The 21,132-nt window shown below is 31.0% G+C and overlaps 1 protein-coding gene and 1 long non-coding RNA gene across 6 annotated transcripts in view; one reads left to right on the forward strand and one right to left on the reverse strand.

Moving 5' to 3' along the window:
- fab1 (1-phosphatidylinositol 3-phosphate 5-kinase fab1) overlaps positions 1–7,561 on the forward strand; it is a 150,432-nt gene extending 142,871 nt beyond the window's left edge. For all 5 annotated transcript variants that reach the window (XM_035371031.2, XM_085818746.1, XM_035371032.2 and 2 more), the window contains 3 exons: positions 1,718–1,943; positions 4,099–4,260; positions 7,040–7,561. In XM_035371031.2, the coding sequence (XP_035226922.2) occupies positions 1,718–1,943; positions 4,099–4,260; positions 7,040–7,236 (585 nt within the window). In that variant the 3' untranslated portion in view covers positions 7,237–7,561. The remainder of the gene's footprint in view (positions 1–1,717; positions 1,944–4,098; positions 4,261–7,039) is intronic.
- The window catches only part of LOC118199234 (uncharacterized), a 54,414-nt gene that overhangs the window by 19,253 nt on the left and 14,029 nt on the right, over positions 1–21,132 (reverse strand). The window lies entirely within an intron of this gene.

Genomic DNA, 21,132 nt, shown 5'->3' on the forward strand with positions numbered 1-21,132 from the left:
AGTGATAAAGAAAATCTGATTTTTTATGAATAATCAGTTGAGTTTCTAAAGCAGTATTTATTACTGTAAGTGTAAAAGTATAAGAAGAATATCCATTAAAAACTGCTCATGTGTTTGCAAAATTAAGAGAATTTGCAAGTTGGGTCTATTTTTATGAAAAGTATTGGTACTAATTATGCCACTGGAGAGTTATGCAAATATGTAAGTGTACATGTGAGTGTCTGCTGAGCTATGATTGTGGAGAGAATATAAACATACAAGGGGTTTCCGGCAATTTGTGTGCTTGTATTCCTTCATGACATATGCTTTGTTTTTGGCTAGATTTGGGTAAATTTTATAAGGTATCATTCATGATGGAATGAGGTGGAGAATTATTTGTAGGTGGAGACAGGTCAATCACTAGAGATGTAGCTATGGTTTTCAGTGCCCAGAGACAACTGAAGATTTCGTGCCCACCTCCTATTTGCCAAGACTGGAAAACATTTCATTCTAAATTTCTTAGCATCAATTTGGCATCCCCTGGATGTGGTGTCCAAGGGAAAATATCCTCCTTTGCTCTTCCCCCCTTAGCTATGCCTCTGCCAATCACAAGCACAGGTTGTTACAGAACTCAGTGTAATGCCGAGTGTTGTCTGCAATGGAAACAGTTTCAGGACACTGAATCCATATAAAAAAAAGGTCAACCAAGATTGACAACAATGAATGAGGATTGTTTGGTGCTTTCATTGTGATGACAGAGGATTGCTACAGCTTCACAGCGCTCATATGAGTTGTATGCTGGCACTGCAACCTGAGTTTTACGATCTACGTGGGATAGAGGTGTATGTGAGGAGACCCGCTGTTTGCATCCTGTTTATTGCATGAACAAAACAGCACATTTAGCGTGGTGCTGACAACATACATCTTGGACCAGATTTCAGTGGAGCACTGTGCGTTTTACAGATGAGTCAAGATTCAGCTTGGACACTGATTCTTGGCAAACCTGTACCTGGAGAGAGCATGGAACACAATACCATCCCTCCCTCATCTGGGAAAAGGTTGATTATGCTGATGGAGGGGTAATTGTTCGGCCTTGCATTATTTTGGATGACCACACAACCTTGTGTGGGTTTGAGAGAGGCTCCCTGACTGCTGTGAGGTATAGAGAGGAGATCTTAGAACCCTAAATTTGATTTTTTAGGGGTGCTGTTGGTCCTGGGTTCCTGTTAATGGATGACAGCGCTCATCTATGTAAGGCTCAGCTGGATCAATAATTACATGGAAAGCGAGGATATTCAGTGCATGGTTTTTCCAGCTAGATCTTCTTACTTTAACCTTACAGAGCATGTTTGGGACACTTGGAAGGGCAATTTCATCTCACCTGGAGTTGAAAACTGTTCTTGTTGCAAGAGTGGGATCAGCTGTTACAAGGACTTCTCATCTGCCTCTTGTCCCAACTTGTCTAGCTGTGAGAGAGGAGCCATAGCCCATATTAGACTTATTTTCAGTTCAATATCACAACATCATAACATGGATTTTGGATATTTCTGCACTATGAACTTTACTGATATTTATGTGTACATAACATAATTTTTTAATAATAAATCCCTTTCTCTGTTATAAATGTATACTTATACAAAATTTTATTAAAATCTATCCATTAGTTTTTAGCATAATGTGCAAATTCTCTTAATTTTGCCCACAAATGTATTTATTATTTTTCCTTCATGTGTTTCAGAAACCAACTGTACTAGCCAAAATTGTAGGCATTTATCGAATTGGATTCAAAAACACCACAACAAATGCTGCTACAAAAATGGATTTACTTGTTATGGAGAATTTGTTTTATAATCGTAATGTGTCCCGGAAGTATGATTTGAAAGGAAGCATTAGAAATCGACTTGTTAATACAAGTAGAATACAAGAAGAGGATATTGTTCTTCTTGATGAAAATCTCTTAAAAAGTAATTCCCTTTATTCTTTGTTTTCTTTTATATGATCTTGAATGTTATTGTACTGGAATGATAGTAAATTGCATACTTATAAATATTTGTTTCTGCCTAGTAAATAATTATGTTAATTTTCTTATTAAAACAGTTGTAATTTTCTGAATTATTAGAAAACTAAATGACGATGTGAAATTAGTGTACTGGAAAAATATTATTTTGTAATTTTCTTTTTCAGTGAAATGTATAATAATAAAAAACTATGTGAATAATAGCTGCAAGAATAGCACATTAAAATAAATTACACTGAATAGAAGATAAATTTTGTTGCATAGACTCAAGTTTGGGTTTCTTCCCTAACAGTAGAAAAAACTGAGAGAAATTGATGAAGAAATAAAAAAGTACATTTAAAGGAGATAATTGTACTATTCTTAGTTTCATTTGTTTGAAAAAAGCGTTTTGATGTTTCTTTAATAAAATGCAATGTAGTTACTTAAATTTTCTTTAAAATTCCAGTGAAGAGTGTGATTGAATTTTGTTTCATTTACTTGGCATGATATTTCATTGAATTTTTTTCCTCTCAAATATATTGCCTAATTAAAAGTGAATTTTACAACTTAAAATTTCATAAATTAATTGCATTTTTTTAATTTATATATTTAAATAATAGTTTTAGGACTATTTCAGTGTTTAAAATGTGTCCTGATTTGTGCAACATTTTATTTTATTACTCTTCTCCTTACAAAATTGTGAAATGGATTATTGCATGCAATAGCAAAAAAAAATTATGTTTTGTTACAGTATGTTACGCTTTGTTCATGATGTAGATTCCGTTCTCTATAATTAATTCGATTTTTATTTCTGTTCTTTCTGAGTAAACAAATAGTTTATATTTTTATTACTGTTATAAACTTAAATTTAGTTTCAAAATCCATTCAAACTCAAAGATATAAATATAAAAATAAGTATGCATATATGTATATATATATATATATATTACCAAAGAAGGTTATTGCAGACATACAAATGAGGCTTAATATATATGAAGATATATATGAAGATATTGATTGGTAACATAGTAGTTTTACATATGAATAAAACATAAATTAATTTTTATTAATATGAAATAAAAAATCAACTTTTGGCTAATATTCTTCACCGTAGGAGAAAATTGCTAATCCTGTCGAGAATACATACTATTTCTAGAACTATACTATACCCTAATGCTCTTTTAATACTAAACTTGTATAGCAAAAAGAATGCATGCCATTTCTGAAATTTCTCATGAACCATGTAATGAGATTAAATTTTAGCAAGATTATAACATTTTTTTTTCTTTTGAATATATACATTTAAAATTATAAAACTGATTGCTATTTTGCATTATATTGCATGCAAACACACAAAAAATGTATTGTTTTATGTGATTCTCTTTTTTGATTAAATTTTGTTTTCTATTATTTCTAAATAACTGTTATTTTGCCACTTTTGTAATTGATATGAAAAGAAATCCAGTTTCAGAATGTCTATATTTGTGAATGTGAAGATAAATTTCATAGTAGCTTATAATTAACAAAATAACAGGTAAACTAAAGCAAACACATATGTGCATATATATTGCAGGATACCTATGAAGCTAGTTAAAAAAAAAAATGAAAATGTTTAAATTGGTAATATAGCTATGCTAAATATGAAATAAGTTCAAAAATGAGTTTCTTCTGCCAATTTTGTGTGCATTTTTTCCACAGTAAAAGAAACTAGAAACTCCTGTGTAGACTTCAAAAACTGAATTTTATCCCCCCCCAGTGATTTAAAATTTGTTTACAAACTTTCTTATTTGGCGTTGTTTTGAGAAATCAATTTGTTATTTTGTATAGATATGTTTATTTTTCATGCAACTAGGTATCGTAATTAGTAATACTTACCTTAGAATCTAATTCTGGCCAAATTTTTGTGGATATTTTAACTTATCTCATTTTAGAATCAAACAGTAGTAGATTAGTGTTTGAAGGTCCCCCTCCTTTTTTTTTTACAAGAATTTATCATTTACCCAAACAACTCAGTAATTACAATTTAAGAATTGTTATGTGGATAACCCTGTATTTTTTCTAATTCATAGTTTTGTTTTATTTTATATGTAAAATAATAGTCTATTTTTTTTCTACTTTGTTAGTTACTTGTGACAATCCATTATATGTAAGACCACATTCCAAGACTGTTCTTACTTTGGCTATTAGCAATGACACTCAGTTCTTGGTTGATCAATCAGTTATGGACTACTCTCTCTTAGTTGGACTTGATGAAGAAAAGGGAGAATTAGTAATTGGCATCATAGGTAACTTTTTTTTAATGTAAAGCATTCTTGAGAACTATTAATATAAGAAAATATGTGTGTATTTATATGCTTGCTTACTTTGAAGTGTTTAGCACTACTACTGTGTATGTATCAATTAACTTAATTCATGCAGAATATTAATGTTTATGAAAATCAGTATTCAGTATTATTGTCATATATATGTTACCTTTCCAGTCGTTAGATTAGTAATTGACTTATTTCTTGCATAATGTGTGCATGCATATGAATGATTCACACGTCATTTTATTTTTATTATATTTCAGTTTGAAATAAAGAATGTAATGCTAAAGTACTATTAAAAGCCTTTAAATTTGTTAGGACTGGAGTGATTATATAAGAAATGTAGCTCTTTATATTCAAACATCAGTCATGATGCAAATGTACATTATGCATATGATTAAAATCCTTTGTCAATTAAGACAATGGAATAAACATTTTCAATTACTGTAACAATATACTATATATAAGAAGCTTTCAAAATTATGTTTTCTGTCTTTCTCTCTCTTTATAATTAAACTGTATGTTAATGTATTTTCTGAGCCTGAATTCCCTCCCCCCCCCCCAAAAAAAAAAAAAAACTTACAAAAATTCTGAAAGAACTGTTTCTGTTTTTTGACTATTAATGCCTTGGTATCCGACTACGTTCGATATCCTAATTTTGAAAAAGTGTACAAATAAATTCATTTTTTTGTGTTAATTAGCAGAATGCTACCTAAAATGATAGAAACTGTTTATAAACATATTATTAAAATGTAATTTTTACTTTTTTCTCACATTTTGGATAAAAAATGTATTCAAATTTCAGTATCACGAGATTAGTTCCCTCAAAATTATTTATCAATATTTTACTTTTATTATTGTCACTTATATTTATTAAAGCGTAAGGAATAAAATGGACTAAAATCGAAGTCATAAAGCAAAATGTCTATTAAATGTACCTGTTTGAGTACATACACTAGCTATTTTTCGAGAAATTTTTCTCTATTCATTTGCAAAATTGTCTGCAAAAATCTTAAATATGTATATAAACCTAAACTTTTAGTCCATTTAATTCCCAATATTCTATAGAATATTTGTGGGAAGTATCATAAAATTGCTATAGTAATATTTTAAGTTACGGTGTTTTTCGTATTAGAAATGTTGACAAAAACAAGTTTTTCAAAAAACAAATTTAAAGTTTTATCTTTAGAAAATATATTAGAAATTGATATATTACATTGCTAAAACTACCCTGTTTTGTATATTACACCTGCTGTTAACTCTATTTTAGAATATTTTTGCTTTAAAGAAGCTCTTAATTTATTTTCTTGTGATTTTTGCGGAATATAAAGAATGTCGTTTTGAATTGACAATCCGAGTTTTATCAGTACAGTTATATTCCTTGACAGCATAATGTCCATGTTTCATATTAAGTGTTGCCAACAATTTAATATACCCAAAAATCCATTATTAAACTGTATTACTCCTATATAGGAACCAAGACACAATGTTGTCAACTCAACAAATACTTGTTTTAGTATGATACTTTTGATATGATAAGTTATTAAAACTCTCATTGTTTTGTGCTTTGAAACACACTGGACAGGATAATGCAGAAAACACAGATTTCAGAATTTCAACATCGAATATTCTATTACCAGCTTCATTACCAGCAGTATTATTAGCTTCAGTATAATTTTCATAAAATGTTTTATTGTTTCCTAGTTTCGATTCACTGGCAGAAGCTTTCATAGTATATCTGTTTCCAGCAAATCACCGTTTTTTAGAACGAAAAGTTCCACGCTGACCCATTACGACGTTTACAATAATAAAGTGAAAATATTTTTATCACAATGTTAAAATAACAAAGAAAAATGAGAATACTGAATAACAGCAAGCACGCTAAATCAGAGTGTAATCAAATCAGAATGTAAAGACAAACGGAAATGTTGGCAAATATGATACTGAAATTTCGAAAGTAATCTTGCTTCCAAGCACATAATAATAATATATATATTTCAAAATCATCTTTTGAATATCGCCAACAGTATTCAAATGAAATATTCTTCTTTTGAGCAGTCTGTGTCCCTTAAATATAAACTTCCGGCCATTTAAACAGCAACTTCCGGTTCATGGTGTAGAACAAAAACAGCCATAACTCTACTTCTAATCATCGGAGAGACAAAACAAAAATAGTTTTTGAAAGCTAAAAATATAAGCTTTAAATTAAAGTAATAAAATTACTTTGAAAAATTTCTTCAAAATTGACGATCAAAACGTAGTCGGATACCTTAAAGTACAAGTCAGAATAAGTATTTGGTGATTATAAAGATATTAAGATGATTTTCATTGGCATAATTTTTATCTTTAATTAAAAATCTATACATAATTGAATCGTTGCATGTTCCATATGGCTAATAGTGAAAATTCAGATGTGTCTCATTATGTAAAGAAAGCTAAAGACATATTAAAGTTAGTATTATCAATTTTAAAGAGAGTACATATTTTCTGGAAAGAACTGTAAATGTTTTTGAATTTTGTAAAGCCTTTTTTTATTAATTCTAATGGAGCTAAAAACTGATAAAGAAAAACTTTTTTAATTAATTAAAAATCATACTGTTATAAGTAATAAACCACTTTTTACAACTCTTTTTATTACAAAATAAAAAAATTATATGTATTTCACCATAAATAGTACAACAGAAGGAAGAAAATCATTTAACACTATAAAGGTTTTAAAATTTTGTGTGCAGTAAGTCTTTGATTCGTATCTTTATAGACTATATTCGCACATTCACATGGGACAAAAAAGTGGAAATGCTTATAAAGTCATCTGGAATTCTTGGGGGTCATGGAAAAATGCCTACTGTAGTTTCTCCAGAGCTGTACAAAATGAGATTCTGTGAAGCTATGGACAGTTATTTTTTGTGGATTCCAGATCAGTGGACAGGATTAGGAAAGGGTGTAGATGGATAAATGAATTTTATGGAGAGTTAGATATTTTAATATATTTTTTATGCATATATGTAAATTTTATGATATTCTGTAACTACAGTTTATTCATTTCAAATATTTTACTACAAAGTTCCTCGACCTGAATTTCTATTATTTTAATCAGGTTTATTGTATATTTTATTTATTAGCCCATAAATACTGTTGATTTATTATTATTATTATGTATATGCAAAGTTCATTATTTATATTATTTGGATTATGCTATAAATATTTCATAAAAAAGTAAATGTGATAATTCATCATTCCAGTCTGTATATAAACATAATAAAAGATTATTTGAACACGCTTTAGTGAAACAGTTATTCCTGATCTAGTTCATTGATAGTTTTAAAACTGTACATAATGCCAAAAAAAAAAAAAAAAAAAAAAAAAAAGATGAGCAAGTTGCAGTCAACAGACACAAAGAATAAAATACCTTTGAATCCATACAAAAACACACTAATGAAGTAATGAAAACTTTAAAAAATGTGTATCACAAGTGACTTTTTCCAGTTGCTTCCTGACCAAATATAGAAGCATACTTGAAAATACTATACATAATTGAATCGTTGCATGTTCCATATGGCTAATAGCGAAAATTCAGATGTATCTCATTATGTAAAGAAAGCTAAAGACATATTAAAGTTAGTATTATCAATTTTAAAGAGAGTACATATTTTCTGGAAAGAACTGTAAATGTTTTTGAATTTTGTAAAGCCTTTTTTTATTAATTCTAATGGAGCTAAAAACTGATAAAGAAAAACTTGAGGTCTCTGTTATGTTTAATATTCAAATGAAAAAAGTATTAGATTTGCAGCAAGCCTGCTTAATTCAGTGTTCAATAATTAATGGAGTGTATATTTTGTTTTTACAATAGATATTTCGAAAATAAAAAATCAGGCAGCACCTAAACTCTAGTTATTTTTAATGTCAATTACCTTGTTTATAGTCTTTGAAAAATATATAGTTTCAGTAGTAATAGTAAACCTGTGAGAATATTAAATTCATAGAAATGATTAGTTTGTAACAAAGCACAGTTTTGATTCATCCAGAGCAGGGGTTCCTAACTGGATTAGTATTGACTCCCTGAATTTTATGAAAAATTGATGGCGAAATTTTGAATGATGATCGAGGGGAAACAGCGGAATATCCACCAACAACTGATTGGCATAATCAAGATCCCACTCATGGCAAAACAAAAATTTGAATAAAATTCATATTTATTTGTTTATTGATATATAACTAACTATATTATGTAGCAAGGAAAGACTCGTACAAAATAAGTATACGAGCAGTGTTGCCACACTACCTGGAAAAGTCGGGTAATTCAAAAATTAACCATAAAAGTTGGAATTTAAATATTTTTGTCAAAATCTGCAAAAGTCAGGGAATTTCTTATAGCGATCCCCAAAAAAGCGATTTTTTTTTCTTGGTGAACATAGAGCCAATCAGATTGTCTTTTAGAAAGGCAAAAGAAGTTTCCAAAATCTTAGGTTTCCAGTAACTTCGAAAATAGAGATGCGCATGTGGATGTGCATGACATACAATCACGAAATTTAATGCACACATTTTTTCTTAAATAAATATAAAACACTTGAATTTATTTTAAAATGTCATTAAATAGATTTCTTTCTTCCTTTAGTTGCAAAATGTCTGCAGAAAAGACATTTTTTAATCCCGATTGGGCAGTTTCTAATCTTAATCCTCGGTGTAGAAAACAATTCCTATTATATTTTAGGTTGAAATCGCACACCAAACAAAGATTAATTTAGAAGTCAAACAACAAAAATCAGTGTTATATTCACAAATTTTCCTGGAGTAGTTTCAATAGTTTTTTTTACCAAACCATGATCTTCAGCTGCCAAAGTGCAAAGGAATGAGATAAGATAAAAATGGCTGGACAGGAGTAAAGCTACTGGTGCCATCTATTGATGAAACAAGAAAACTAAAAAATAATTTCTTTAAAGGCTGAAGGTAAAGATCGATAGGAATTAGGGTCATTAACTAGAGCACAAAGATTTTTTTAAATGTGAAATGCCTCTAGAAAATCTAATTCACCAGCGGGAGGTGTTTATTTGAATAATTTTGGCTGCAGTAAAATGGAAAATGTGATTTTTCAGACCAACTGTGCTGGGCAACAGAGGACTTTAAATACCCCAGGAATTCATATCCGGAATGGGGTCCTTAAGTATGAAACTGGGAATTTTATTGAAAGGAGAATAAATGACCTGAAATTTAAATTTCTATAAAATACATGCAACCTCATAGCTAATTAATAGAAAGAAAGGAATGACTACAGAATTCTTATAATCTAAAACAAGAGTGTGCCTTTTGGTATGTTGAGATAAAGAGCTTTCTAACAGCTTGCTTAATAATGTTGGGTGAAAAGCCTCTGGCAATAGCAACTGCTTTTAAATAATTTAGTTTTTGATCAAGAGCCAAATTGCGGAAGCAAACTTGAAGTGCATGGAAAACAAAGGAGTAAAATGAAGCTAACATTTATTTGGTCGGATGATATGATTTGAAATGTGGTGGAAGGCAGATGGATGATGGTAACAGTAAATGGAAGGCAGACAATAATGGTAAATGGAAGGTTAACAGTAGTACTGAAGTTGGATGTGTTACATGTAACCAATATGTTGAGGAACGGAAGAGAATTGCATGTCTCGAGTTCAGAAGTGAACTGAATAGCAGGATCGATGGAATTTATTATTGAAAGAACTTTATTTAAATCATCTTTATTACTGTCAAACAGGGTTAAAGTGTTGTCTATGTAGCGGAACTATACTGGGAAGTTTAAAGTTTTAAATAATTTTGATTAATGTTCCAGTGGAGGATGCATTAAGATACATAGAAACCAGATTTCATGAATTTCATTTCTCCTGCATCGAACTTGATGAGCTAATTTCCCTTACTCAACTCAGTTGAAACAAATTCATAAGCATTACAAGCAAACTGAGGTATTAGCCATGGGAAGCCCTCTTATTCCCATCCTAGCTCATATCAACATGCATTATTATGAACCAAAATTACTTAAAACTTTAAACTTCCCGATATAATTTCGCTATGTAAACAATATTTTTACCCTGTTTGACGGTAAATAAGGATGATTTAAATAAAGTTTTTTAACACATCCAACTTCAGTACTACTCTTTACCGTAAACCTTCATCGGTTTCCTTACACCACACTTCAAATCATGTCATCTGACTAAACAAAAGTTCATCTTATTCCTTTGTTTTCTGTGCACTTGAAGTTTGCTCGTGCAATTTGGCTCTTGATCAAGAACTAAGCAGTTGCTGTTGACAGAGGCTTTTTACCCAACATTATTAACCAAGCATTTAAAAAACTCTCAACCCCATTCCGGATATGAATTTCTGGGATACTTACAGGATTACTTGCCAGTGTGGTTTAACTCTCTGGCTGCTCATCCCGCGATTTCCACGCGCAGCTCAAATGTAGCAAAATCTGCTCATCCCCCAATTTCCGCGGCCATGTGTTTTTCTTCCTTTATTGAGGAGCGCATCCCGTTTTTTTTTTCCTGTTTAACCATTGAAATAAATTATATACAGTATTTGACGTATAGTTTACGTTTTGGCCAACATATATCGTTAGTTGTCCACTAAATTGCGGGATTTGAAGATACGTGGTATTACAGCTCAAACTTCACTTTTTGCCGCATTTTTCTTACAGAAATGGCTGCTAGAAAACGTTCAGCAATTATCTTGATTATTTAATAAAATTGTTGAATATTAATTCGATTTATTGATTAGATTTATAATTAAATTGATTATTAATTAGATTTATTGAATCTGGCGCAAGGACTGTGAAGTTGGATTTTGCCTTGAACCCTGTTTTGAACTCTATCATACTAAATTGCATTTCTAAGGTATTTTTTCCTCAGTGCTTCATATTTTCTTAAAATTTATACATTTTACTTTTTTATATTATGTAATAAATAGAAATTAACTGTAATTCGATTGAAATTTAAATTTTTTTTTTTTTTTTTTTTTTTTTTTCTGATAGCATCTGAAATTGGTTTTTCTGGCAACTTAGTTTCTCATGATAAAAATCTACATAAAAGTGTTTACTAGAAAGAAAAAGTGCATTTTTCAACTTTCCAATATATATAGATTTAAAATATGAAAAAAAAAAATTACACATTTTTTGAAGCGATTTCGGTCCACAAATTGAACAGTCAGAGGGTTAATTTACATTAGTCAACTAAGAAAGCCTTAAAATTTCCTGTTAAAAAATGAGGTATATGTTAGGAAAAAGGAAACATAGAAGTCTCCTGTTTCCCAGCACTGTTGGTCTGAAAATCACACTTTCCATTTTTCTGCCACTCAAATTATTCAAAAAACATCTTCCATTGGTGAATTAGATTTTTAGAGGCGTTTTACATTCAAAAAAAATCTTTCTGTTCTAGTTAATGACCCTAATCCCAATGCCTTCACCTTCAGTCTTTAAGGAAAGTATTTTTTAATTTTCTTGTTTCATCAATAGATGGCACCAGCAGCTTTACTCCTGTTTGGTGATTCTTATCTTACCTTATTACCATATCTTATCTTGTTCATTTACACTTTGGCAGCTGAGGATGGTGGTTCGGTAAAAACATTGAAACTAGTCCTGGAAAATTTGCGATTATAATGCTGAATTTTAGCAAAAAGGAGTAAGCCCAGAGGGGCTGTTAATTTCACTTTGGCATTTTGCATTGATTCACTTTTCAAAGTATTGCCACAAAGTGTATTATACTTAAAGAAACTAAATGAAGATTCTGCATGAATGTTTCACTGTGATAAAACAACGGTATCTACAGCCATCAAATTTTGAGTAACGTAATCTTCCACTGAATCTGGGCATCTGGAAGCCCTAATTTGAAATTTGTTTTATTATCGATTTCATATTTTTTAACAATTTAGCAAATTTTTTATTAACAAACACGATTTCTAAGCAAGCAATAGCAACACTGTACGGGGGGAAACACTTTTATCTCTAGCGATATTGTGCATCGAAAATTCTAAAGATATGCTCATTTTTAAATTATCTTGCGATATTGCTTTTGAATTTAATTTTATGGTTTAAGTCCAAAGAACATGATATTTAATAAATAAAGATAATGCACAAAATGTTTAAAAAAAAGTCCCTTTGTGCTTAATGTAAAATCTAAAAACGTTCAGTTTTTCCTTTTTTTTTTTTTTTTTTTTTTTTTTAAATTTAATTTTATTTTATTTCTGAATTAACTATTGTTATATTTATAAAAGTAATGCTTTGGAAATTATATATACATATAGGTCATATGTAATTTGCAAATTTTTATGTTTTCAAGTGGTATAATTAATTTACCCTGAGCACAACCAAAGCGCACTACGCAAATAGCCTGGAAATTTCTTGAAACACACCTGGAAAAGTCAGGGAATCTCATTCTTCTGTTTGAGTGGCAACCTTTTAAGATGGAAATACACAATTATTTAATGCATTTTTTTAAATCTATAATTTTTTTAGAAATATATACACTTTAATGCAATAAGGACAATATAAAAAAGGAAAACTCGGGAACACAAACACACAACCAAACAAATACAGAGAATGCAAAGCTTCCTCAGTGCTTTATTGTTATTTATAAGACTCTTGCAAAATTTGAAAACAGATTTTAATGTTCACTTCCCAGACATTGAAAATTTGAATATGGCTGCATGACTCATAGAATGCCGACTTGCATGGTATTTGATCTTGATATTATGAGGCAAGAAGAATCAGTTGCATTGAAAAGAATGTTAAAGCACTAGTCTTATTTGGAACACATGGGTACACTAAGGTTTTGAATTTTAGTCATCTGGAGTGAAATATTCTAAAATACTGAACCAACATTAATGACTTATCCCACTTCATACTTAATGAAAGCACACTTTAGTCAAATCAGTTATTTAGTGGAACACTAGAAACATTTAATATATTTGAATGAGATGATTGAAGAATTGAATTAAGCAGTTTTATATCAAATATTAAAAAACTGCATCAGTACATCAAGTGTAGTCAATGCGTTAATTAAAATTGAACTTTTGTGCAATTGGAATTTGGAATTTGTTTTCTGAAAACTTGTTTTTATATGCAAAAGTTAAAAATAATAATGCAAAAAATAAACATTAATATAATATACCATTTTTTTAAAAGGGTCAATGAGGAAAACTTTTTTTTTAAATTTATTCTAGCTGTTTGACCAAAATTTTCAATCTACAGTATATTCATGTGCCTTATGGATCATGTGTAGTCACTTGCAAAATGTGCGGCTTCCATTTTCCAGTTCTCCTCTCTCCAAAAACTTCAGTTATGTATTTTGCTGTAATTTGGCAAAACATAATTTTATATGTGCGAGAATAGACTTCTGTTATGCTATGAAAATTTTATGAAATACTTATCTTAAAAATGCCATTCTTTCAGCAAATACTGCATGGATCTAAAAATTGAAAGCATGTAATTTCATGTACAAACCTGTGATGACATTTCTCTCTCTCTCTCTTTTTTTTAACCTAATTGCTATCTTATCTTCCAGTTGTACATCCCATTTAGTGCTTAAAAATAAATTTTATGCTATGGATTCATAGAGGTCTAAATTATCCAGCCAGATAAAAAAAATTGAGAAACTTTATTATTGTGGCTTCAAGCGATAATGAGTTTCATGGATAAAAATAACTGAAAGAGAAGCAAGAAGTAGTGTTGTAATTTTTTTTTGTAATGCAGAAATGGATATCACCAACTCAATTTTAAAAGTATTGAATAGCTATGTTTGAAAATTCACAATTCAAAATTTTAATTATGCAAGAGAACTGCTAAAATCATTTGCAGAGCAAATTCTAACTCAATAATAGCACATTAGTCTCAAATGGTGTTTGGCTTTTCACTGCCTGTTACTTTTACCGTAGCCTGAGGCATTTCTAGAAAAATCGATCCAAAATTCTCAGAAATGTATTTTCTGAAAGCTTCCAAAATGTTGCCAAATTGGCTAGAAATCATTACACACCTGGCAAACAAACAGCAGCCATCTCCACACTCATTCATCAGTGATATTTAAGAACAACTTAGATTGACAGAGATCAATTGAAGGCAATAGGCTATAGATGACATCCAAGCTGAATATAAGGAGCGTAATTGTCTATGTATATTCTCCATGTTATGGAAGTAGTTGTATATCAATTTGAAATATTTTCTAAAGTTAATTTTATGGAAGCTAATTCATTTGCATTTATGGAGAATCACAAAAGTGTGACGAGTAAAAATCTAGCATTGGGTAATAAATGAGAGAAGATGCTTAATTAAAATAAAAGTGATAAACAATTTAGGAAATACAGTGTTAAAATTCGTTGGTACATTACTGTCAAGATTTCTTTTATATTTTATAAAATACAAAATTATATTTATAATTTATAATTTTATATTTATAAATTTACTAGTACTTTTTTATGTATTCTATAAAACACATTCGACACCATATGTATTAGTATTTGTTAGTTATGCATGCAAAAGTATTATTTTTTTTTTTTTAGCTTTCATCTAATTAAAGCACAATAAATGCTTTTCAAATAGAATTTTTACCTTATTGGTTCATTAGTAAATGGTGTATGTTTTTAGACTGAAGGAATGTTAGCCCAGAAGGGCTATTAGTCTCGAAACAGCATTTTGCATTGAATTACTTTTCAAAATGTTGCCACCAAATGTTATCGTACTGTATTATATTTAAAGAAAGTAAATAATGAAGAATCTGCATGGATATATGTATGTTTATTTGTATTATGAAAAAATGACAGTATCTAGAGCCATTAAATTTTAAATACAGTAGACGCTCGTTTTTACGAACTCATAGGGACTACGAAAACAGTTCGTTAAATCGAGAGTTCGTAATTTAGAAAGGCATCGGAAATTGTTAGTATTTCACCTTTTAATGTTTTCGAGACAGGTTAGTGATACTATTCCATGCTTTTATTTATGTATTAGGAATTATTTTTAATAGTATTACTACTTAATAAATGATATCCATTCTATTAAACAAACAAGAAATATAAAATATTTGTAAAACGTACCTTTATTAAGTCATTGAGCAACAAAATAATCACTTATCTTTGTCTGTTTTAAAACAACAGATTGTACAATGCAAGACTCCATCTTCTCTATATTTGTTAGCATTTCACAATTATCACTGGCCGCAAAAAATCGTCTAAGTTCTGACAAGTATTCAGCAGCTTGTTTTAAAGTCGGTCTTGGTGTTACTTCATTTTCTTCTTCTTCTTCTGGATCTGAAAGTCTCTCATTCTCGTTGATTATGCTGCTAATAATATCGTGATCCGATATTTCCTTCGTGCAGATGAATGAAAGTTCTGGCAGCTGTGGATTTCTACGGCGAAGTTCATGCGTGAGAACCTCATCTTCGTCGTTAAATCTATTGTCATGGATTTCTTCAGTTACGTCTGTTTCTTTAATAAAACCTGCATGTCGAAAGGCTTTAGAAATTGTTTCATCTAAAACAACATTCCATGCACTGATTGATAAATACATTGCACCAAGAATATCAATCTGATAAGGTTGTTCCCTTTCCAAGCCAAGGATTACTCTTTGCAAGAGCACTGTCTTATATTTTCGCTTGAAACTATTGATTATCCCCTGATCCATTGGCTGTAAAACTGCAGTTGCATTTGGTGGGAGATATTCCACACGGGTTGCCTGAAGCCCAGTGACTTCCATGTGTGCAGTACAATTGTCCACGATTAGGAGAACTTTGCGCTTCTCTGCTGAAAAACGGTTATCTAAATCTCTCAACCATTTTTCGTAGATGTTGCCAGTCATCCAGGCCTTATTATTAGCATAATATGCAGCAGAAATCTTCTGAACATTTTTGAAACACCTTGGTTTCAGATATTTTCCAATAAAGAGCAGAGGCAATTTTTGTGACCCAGTCATATTGGCTGCAATCAAAACTGTAAGTCTCTCTTTAGCTTTATTACCTCCAACACATTTATCTCCTTTGTAAGCTAATGTTCTTTCTGGCAAAATCTTAAAAAACAAAGCCGTTTCGTCCGCATTAAAAACGTCATCTGCAGCGTATTCAGAAAGAAGCAATTTCAACTTTTCTTCTTTCCATTCATTTGCTGATGACGTGTCTACTGCTGCACTTTCAACACACACTTTCCAGAAACTCAAACCCTTCCGAAATTTAAATTTCTGTAACCAACCATCCGATGCTTTAAAATCTTTGATGTTTAATTTGGAAGCAAAAAAGTGTGCTTGTTCTTTAAGTACATTTCCATCAATTGGAATGTTTAAGCTTCTCATCTTTTGAAACCAAACAAGCAAAGCCCTTTCCAAATTTGGGTGTTTTGATTCTCGAAAATATTTTTGAGAGGAGGGTCCACATTCATCGTTTCCGTTTTTAGCTCCAAAGATCTTCTCTCTTGCCTTTAAAATCGTTGATAAACTATTTTTAGGAATTCCATATTTCTGAGCAATTTGTGTCTTGCTTAATATTTTTTCGTCAACTTCTTTTAAAATCTTCTTCTTTATTTCAACCGCTAAACAAATTCGCTTCTTCATTTGCGACATAGCTCTAAGAATCTTACTTAACGAAAACTGGCCCAATCTCCCTCTCGACTAACGAGACTTCACTGATTGAGTTGTCCAGATCAAATGACTATGACATTACAAAAAGCAACAACTCTCTTTTAGAAGCAACCCAGACCCCTTTAACACGAATAGTCTCACCCCCACCCAACAACATCAGGCCGATGCTCTTCTGAGAGCCTCCCACAACAAACAACACCATAAATTTGTCCTAATTCCCCGTCTTCTCCGCCCCCTCCTTCCTTACTGTACTTCTTCGAATGTTTCGCACTTGCTACCTAAAAATAGTTGGAGATTTTATTTGACCTTCACACTTCGTCCCAATGAAACACGCAGAAGTATGAAAACTGAGTTCGCAAAAAAGAAATTTTCCTGATTTGTAGTTTGTAAATAAGAGCGCAAAATTACATTACATCTATGGGAGTGTATTCGGGACCATTTGCTAGTTCGTCAAATCGAGAGTGTTCGTAAAAAAGATGTTCGTAAAAACGAACGTCTACTGTAATGTAGTCTTACACCTGAATATGGATCCCTGAATTTCAAATTTGTTTTATCTATTTCATAGTTTGTAAAACTTTACCGAATTTTTCATTAACAAAACTCAAGGATTTCAGGGCAAGCAATGGCAACATCATACGGAAAAAAAACATTTTTATCTCCAACGCGTGAAACTGCCTATCGAAAATTCTAAAGATATACTGTTTTTAAATATTTTATGATATTTCTGTTGAATTGAATTTTATGTGATTTAAGTAAATAAAGATAATACACAAAAAAGTATAAAAAAAAAAAAGTGGCCCTTTGGACGTAATTTAAAATTTGAAAGTTTTTTTTTTTTTTTTTTTTATAGAAGTAACTTTATAACCATTTCATCATTGAGATTTTTTAACCAGTTTACAGCAATAATATTTTGACTCAAACAAAACTTCAAATTATGTATAATGTATAAAAAATTAAGAACTTAATATGGACAACTAAACTATATTTTTAAAAGTCCAAATGGTTACTGATTAGATGTATTAAAGCATTAGCATGCTTTTATGTGTTTATCATGTAAGATTTTTTTATAATTTTAAAATAATATCTCTTGATTAGGAAAGGCTCCAGAAACTCAAAAATTATTAGGCTGCTGTGATACCAATCTGAAATTACAGCTTTTGTATGCTCTTAATAGTTTATTGTGTAATGTAAGTAAGAGTAATTGGTGATAAAAATTAATACACTTAAATCAGGCAGTGATACCTAAGATATTAAGAATTATCTTACAAATATTGCATAGAAATGCTTATAATCTGTGCATAACATATGAAACTACTTTGAATTATAGAAGAAAGGTAAACAAGTATGAAATTATGATTTCAAAACCGATATAATCTCGTGTATCTTCTGCAAAATCAAAAGTGCAGCTGCCACAAATATTTTGTCAAAAAACAAATCTTTAAATGCTTAATAATATTTATGTAGTTGAAAACAAGAACTAAATAAGTCAATAACGTAGGGATGCGAATAGCAAATAAATTGATGCTAATCACACAGGAACAGTGGCATAGTTCGTGATGGGTAACAAAGGAGGACAGGGACAGGTAAAGGTGGACAGAGCACTAGAACTTCGTCAGTGACTTTTACAGGTGTTGCTCCGCCACACTACTGTACCCCGCTGGGCGTTTGGTTGGCCCGCATCGGGTGCTAACCTACCAAGACATTTACATAGTAATTTTACATTAATACTAGACTTACGTATTGAATATACAATTACAAAGACACAGTATACAATTATTACAAAGAAATTCACCTATTAACAAAAGTTGGATTATGGCAGATTAATATAACATAATTACTTCGAACATACATTTGTAGTGGCCCAGTTATTGCATGAGAAATAATTATTTTTTATTTCATATATTTGTTCATGTGTTTAATTATTTTATAAAATTAACTTTAATATTTTGTTAATATTCATATTTATATTTCTTTTATGCTGAATGGCAATAATTAGTTCATATTTATATTTAAATTTCTTTATGCTGAATGGCAACTAGTTCTAGTTCTGATTCATGATTGCTAGGTTTTGGTTTCAAAACGTTGCTCGTAGCGTCGCATTTCGATAGCTGGAAAATAAAATGCAATAACTTAGCTATTTGTTTATAATTCATGCTGTTACTAGTCATAAATTAATTTTAAACATTAGTAGCCAAGGCTACATCGTGGTGACCCTGATTAATTTTCGAAATGTCAACAAATGACTCTTCTGAAACTGCTATGAAAGATACGATGCAGTCACCGGAGCTTCATAAGGTGAGTGTAAAAATACCTCCTTTTTGGACTGATAAACCGGAAATATGGTTTTTTCAAGTTGAAGCTCAGTTCAAAATTAGTAATATCGTTTCAGAAGAAACGAAATTTAATTATTTAGTTTCACAGCTTGAACCTAAGTTCGTCGAAAATATTTGGGACATTGTAACGAACGATAGTGCCACAAAATATTCGGATGCTAAAATTAGGTTATTACATTTATTCAAAGAAAGTGAAAATGTACGGATTAAACGTTTGATTACTGGTATCGAACTTGGAGACATGAAACCAAGCCAACTTTTGCAGAAGTTGAGATCAGTTGCTACTACAGATGTGTCTGAAAATCTAATCAAAACTTTATGGCTGGAGAAGCTACCTGACTCCATAAAAAATATATTATTAGTTAGTGATGAAGATGTAACCAAGTTAGCGTCTATGGCAGATAAAATTAGTGATATGAATCGGAAACCAGAAGTATTTAGTACTAATGCTCCTTCCGTTCCCGCAAATGATTTGTTGCAAAGAATTACCTTTCTTGAACAAAAAATTGATCAAATAACCATTCGCTCAAGGCGAAGGGACTCGGATTTACGTAATTCACGTTCACGATCTCGAAGTCGATCTCGTAAACGATATGACCCTACTGGCAAATTTTGTTTTTATCACTTTCGTTTTGGAGCAAAATGCATTCCAGAGAAATGCAAGCCTCCGTGTGCTTGGGTAAAAAACGATTTCAAAAACCAGGAAAACTCGAATCTGCAGTAGGTTCAGCGGCAAACGCTGCTGCAGAAAATATGAAGGATTGTCGCAAATTTCGTTTATTCGTTCGTGACCGAAGATCAAATTTGCACTTTCTTATTGATAGCGGAGCTGACGTAAGCATAATTCCTGCTACTTCACAGAATAAATGTAAAACTGAATATAAACTGTATGCAGCTAATGGCACAGATATTTCCACTTATGGCATAAAAACGCTAACTCTTGATTTGGGATTACGTCGTGATTTTCAGTTTCCATTCATAATTGCTGATGTCACAAAAGGTATTTTAGGAGCTGACTTTCTTCACAAATATAAATTGCTTATCGATATAAATAAGAAAAAATTAATTGATGGCGTAACACAGCTTTGTGTCCAGTGTGATGTCGCTGCTATTTCCAGTGATTACTCAGTAACCACATTAAATAAATCCATAAAAATTTTCGATTTACTGTCGAAATATCCCGAAATTTCTAAACCTAACCTTTTTCCTACACAAATTAAACATGGTGTTACACATTTTATTACGACTGATGGTCAACCCGTTTATTCAAAGGCACGACAGCTCGATCCAAAACGCTTAGCTATAGCTAAAGAGGAATTTAAATTTATGCTTGACAATGGAATAATTCGTCCATCAAACTCCCAGTGGTCAATCCCCTTGCACCTTGTTACGAAAAAGGATGGTTCGTATCGTCCTTGCGGAGACTACCGACGATTGAATGCTCAGACGATACCTGATCGATACCCAATTCCTCGCATTGAAGATTTTCATCATATTTTAAGAGGTACAAATATTTTTTCTAAAATTGATTTATTCAAAGCTTATTTTCAAATTCCCATTGCAGAAGAAGACAAATGTAAAACGGCTATCATCACTCCTTTCGGTTTATACGAATTTAATGTAATGAGTTTCGGTTTAAAAAATGCTCCTGCAACGTTCCAAAGATTTATTCATGAAGTCTTTAGAGGATTAGAATTCGTTTTTCCCTACTTAGACGATATACTCATTGCATCCAGTACCCATGAAGAACATGAAAATCACCTTAAATTAGTTTTCGAAAGATTACATACATTTGGGTCAAGAATTAATGTTTCAAAATCTGTGTTTGCTGTTCCACAAATTGAGTTTCTAGGCTACCTAATTACACCTAAGGGTTCCCGTCCTTTGCCAGAAAGAGTTCAAGCTATTACTAACTACGAACGACCAGAAACAATTCAT

Source organism: Stegodyphus dumicola, chromosome 6 (assembly GCF_044657685.1).
Source record: "Stegodyphus dumicola isolate Sdum_Otavi_A_Nest chromosome 6, ASM4465768v1".
NCBI classification, from domain to species: domain Eukaryota; kingdom Metazoa; phylum Arthropoda; class Arachnida; order Araneae; family Eresidae; genus Stegodyphus; species Stegodyphus dumicola.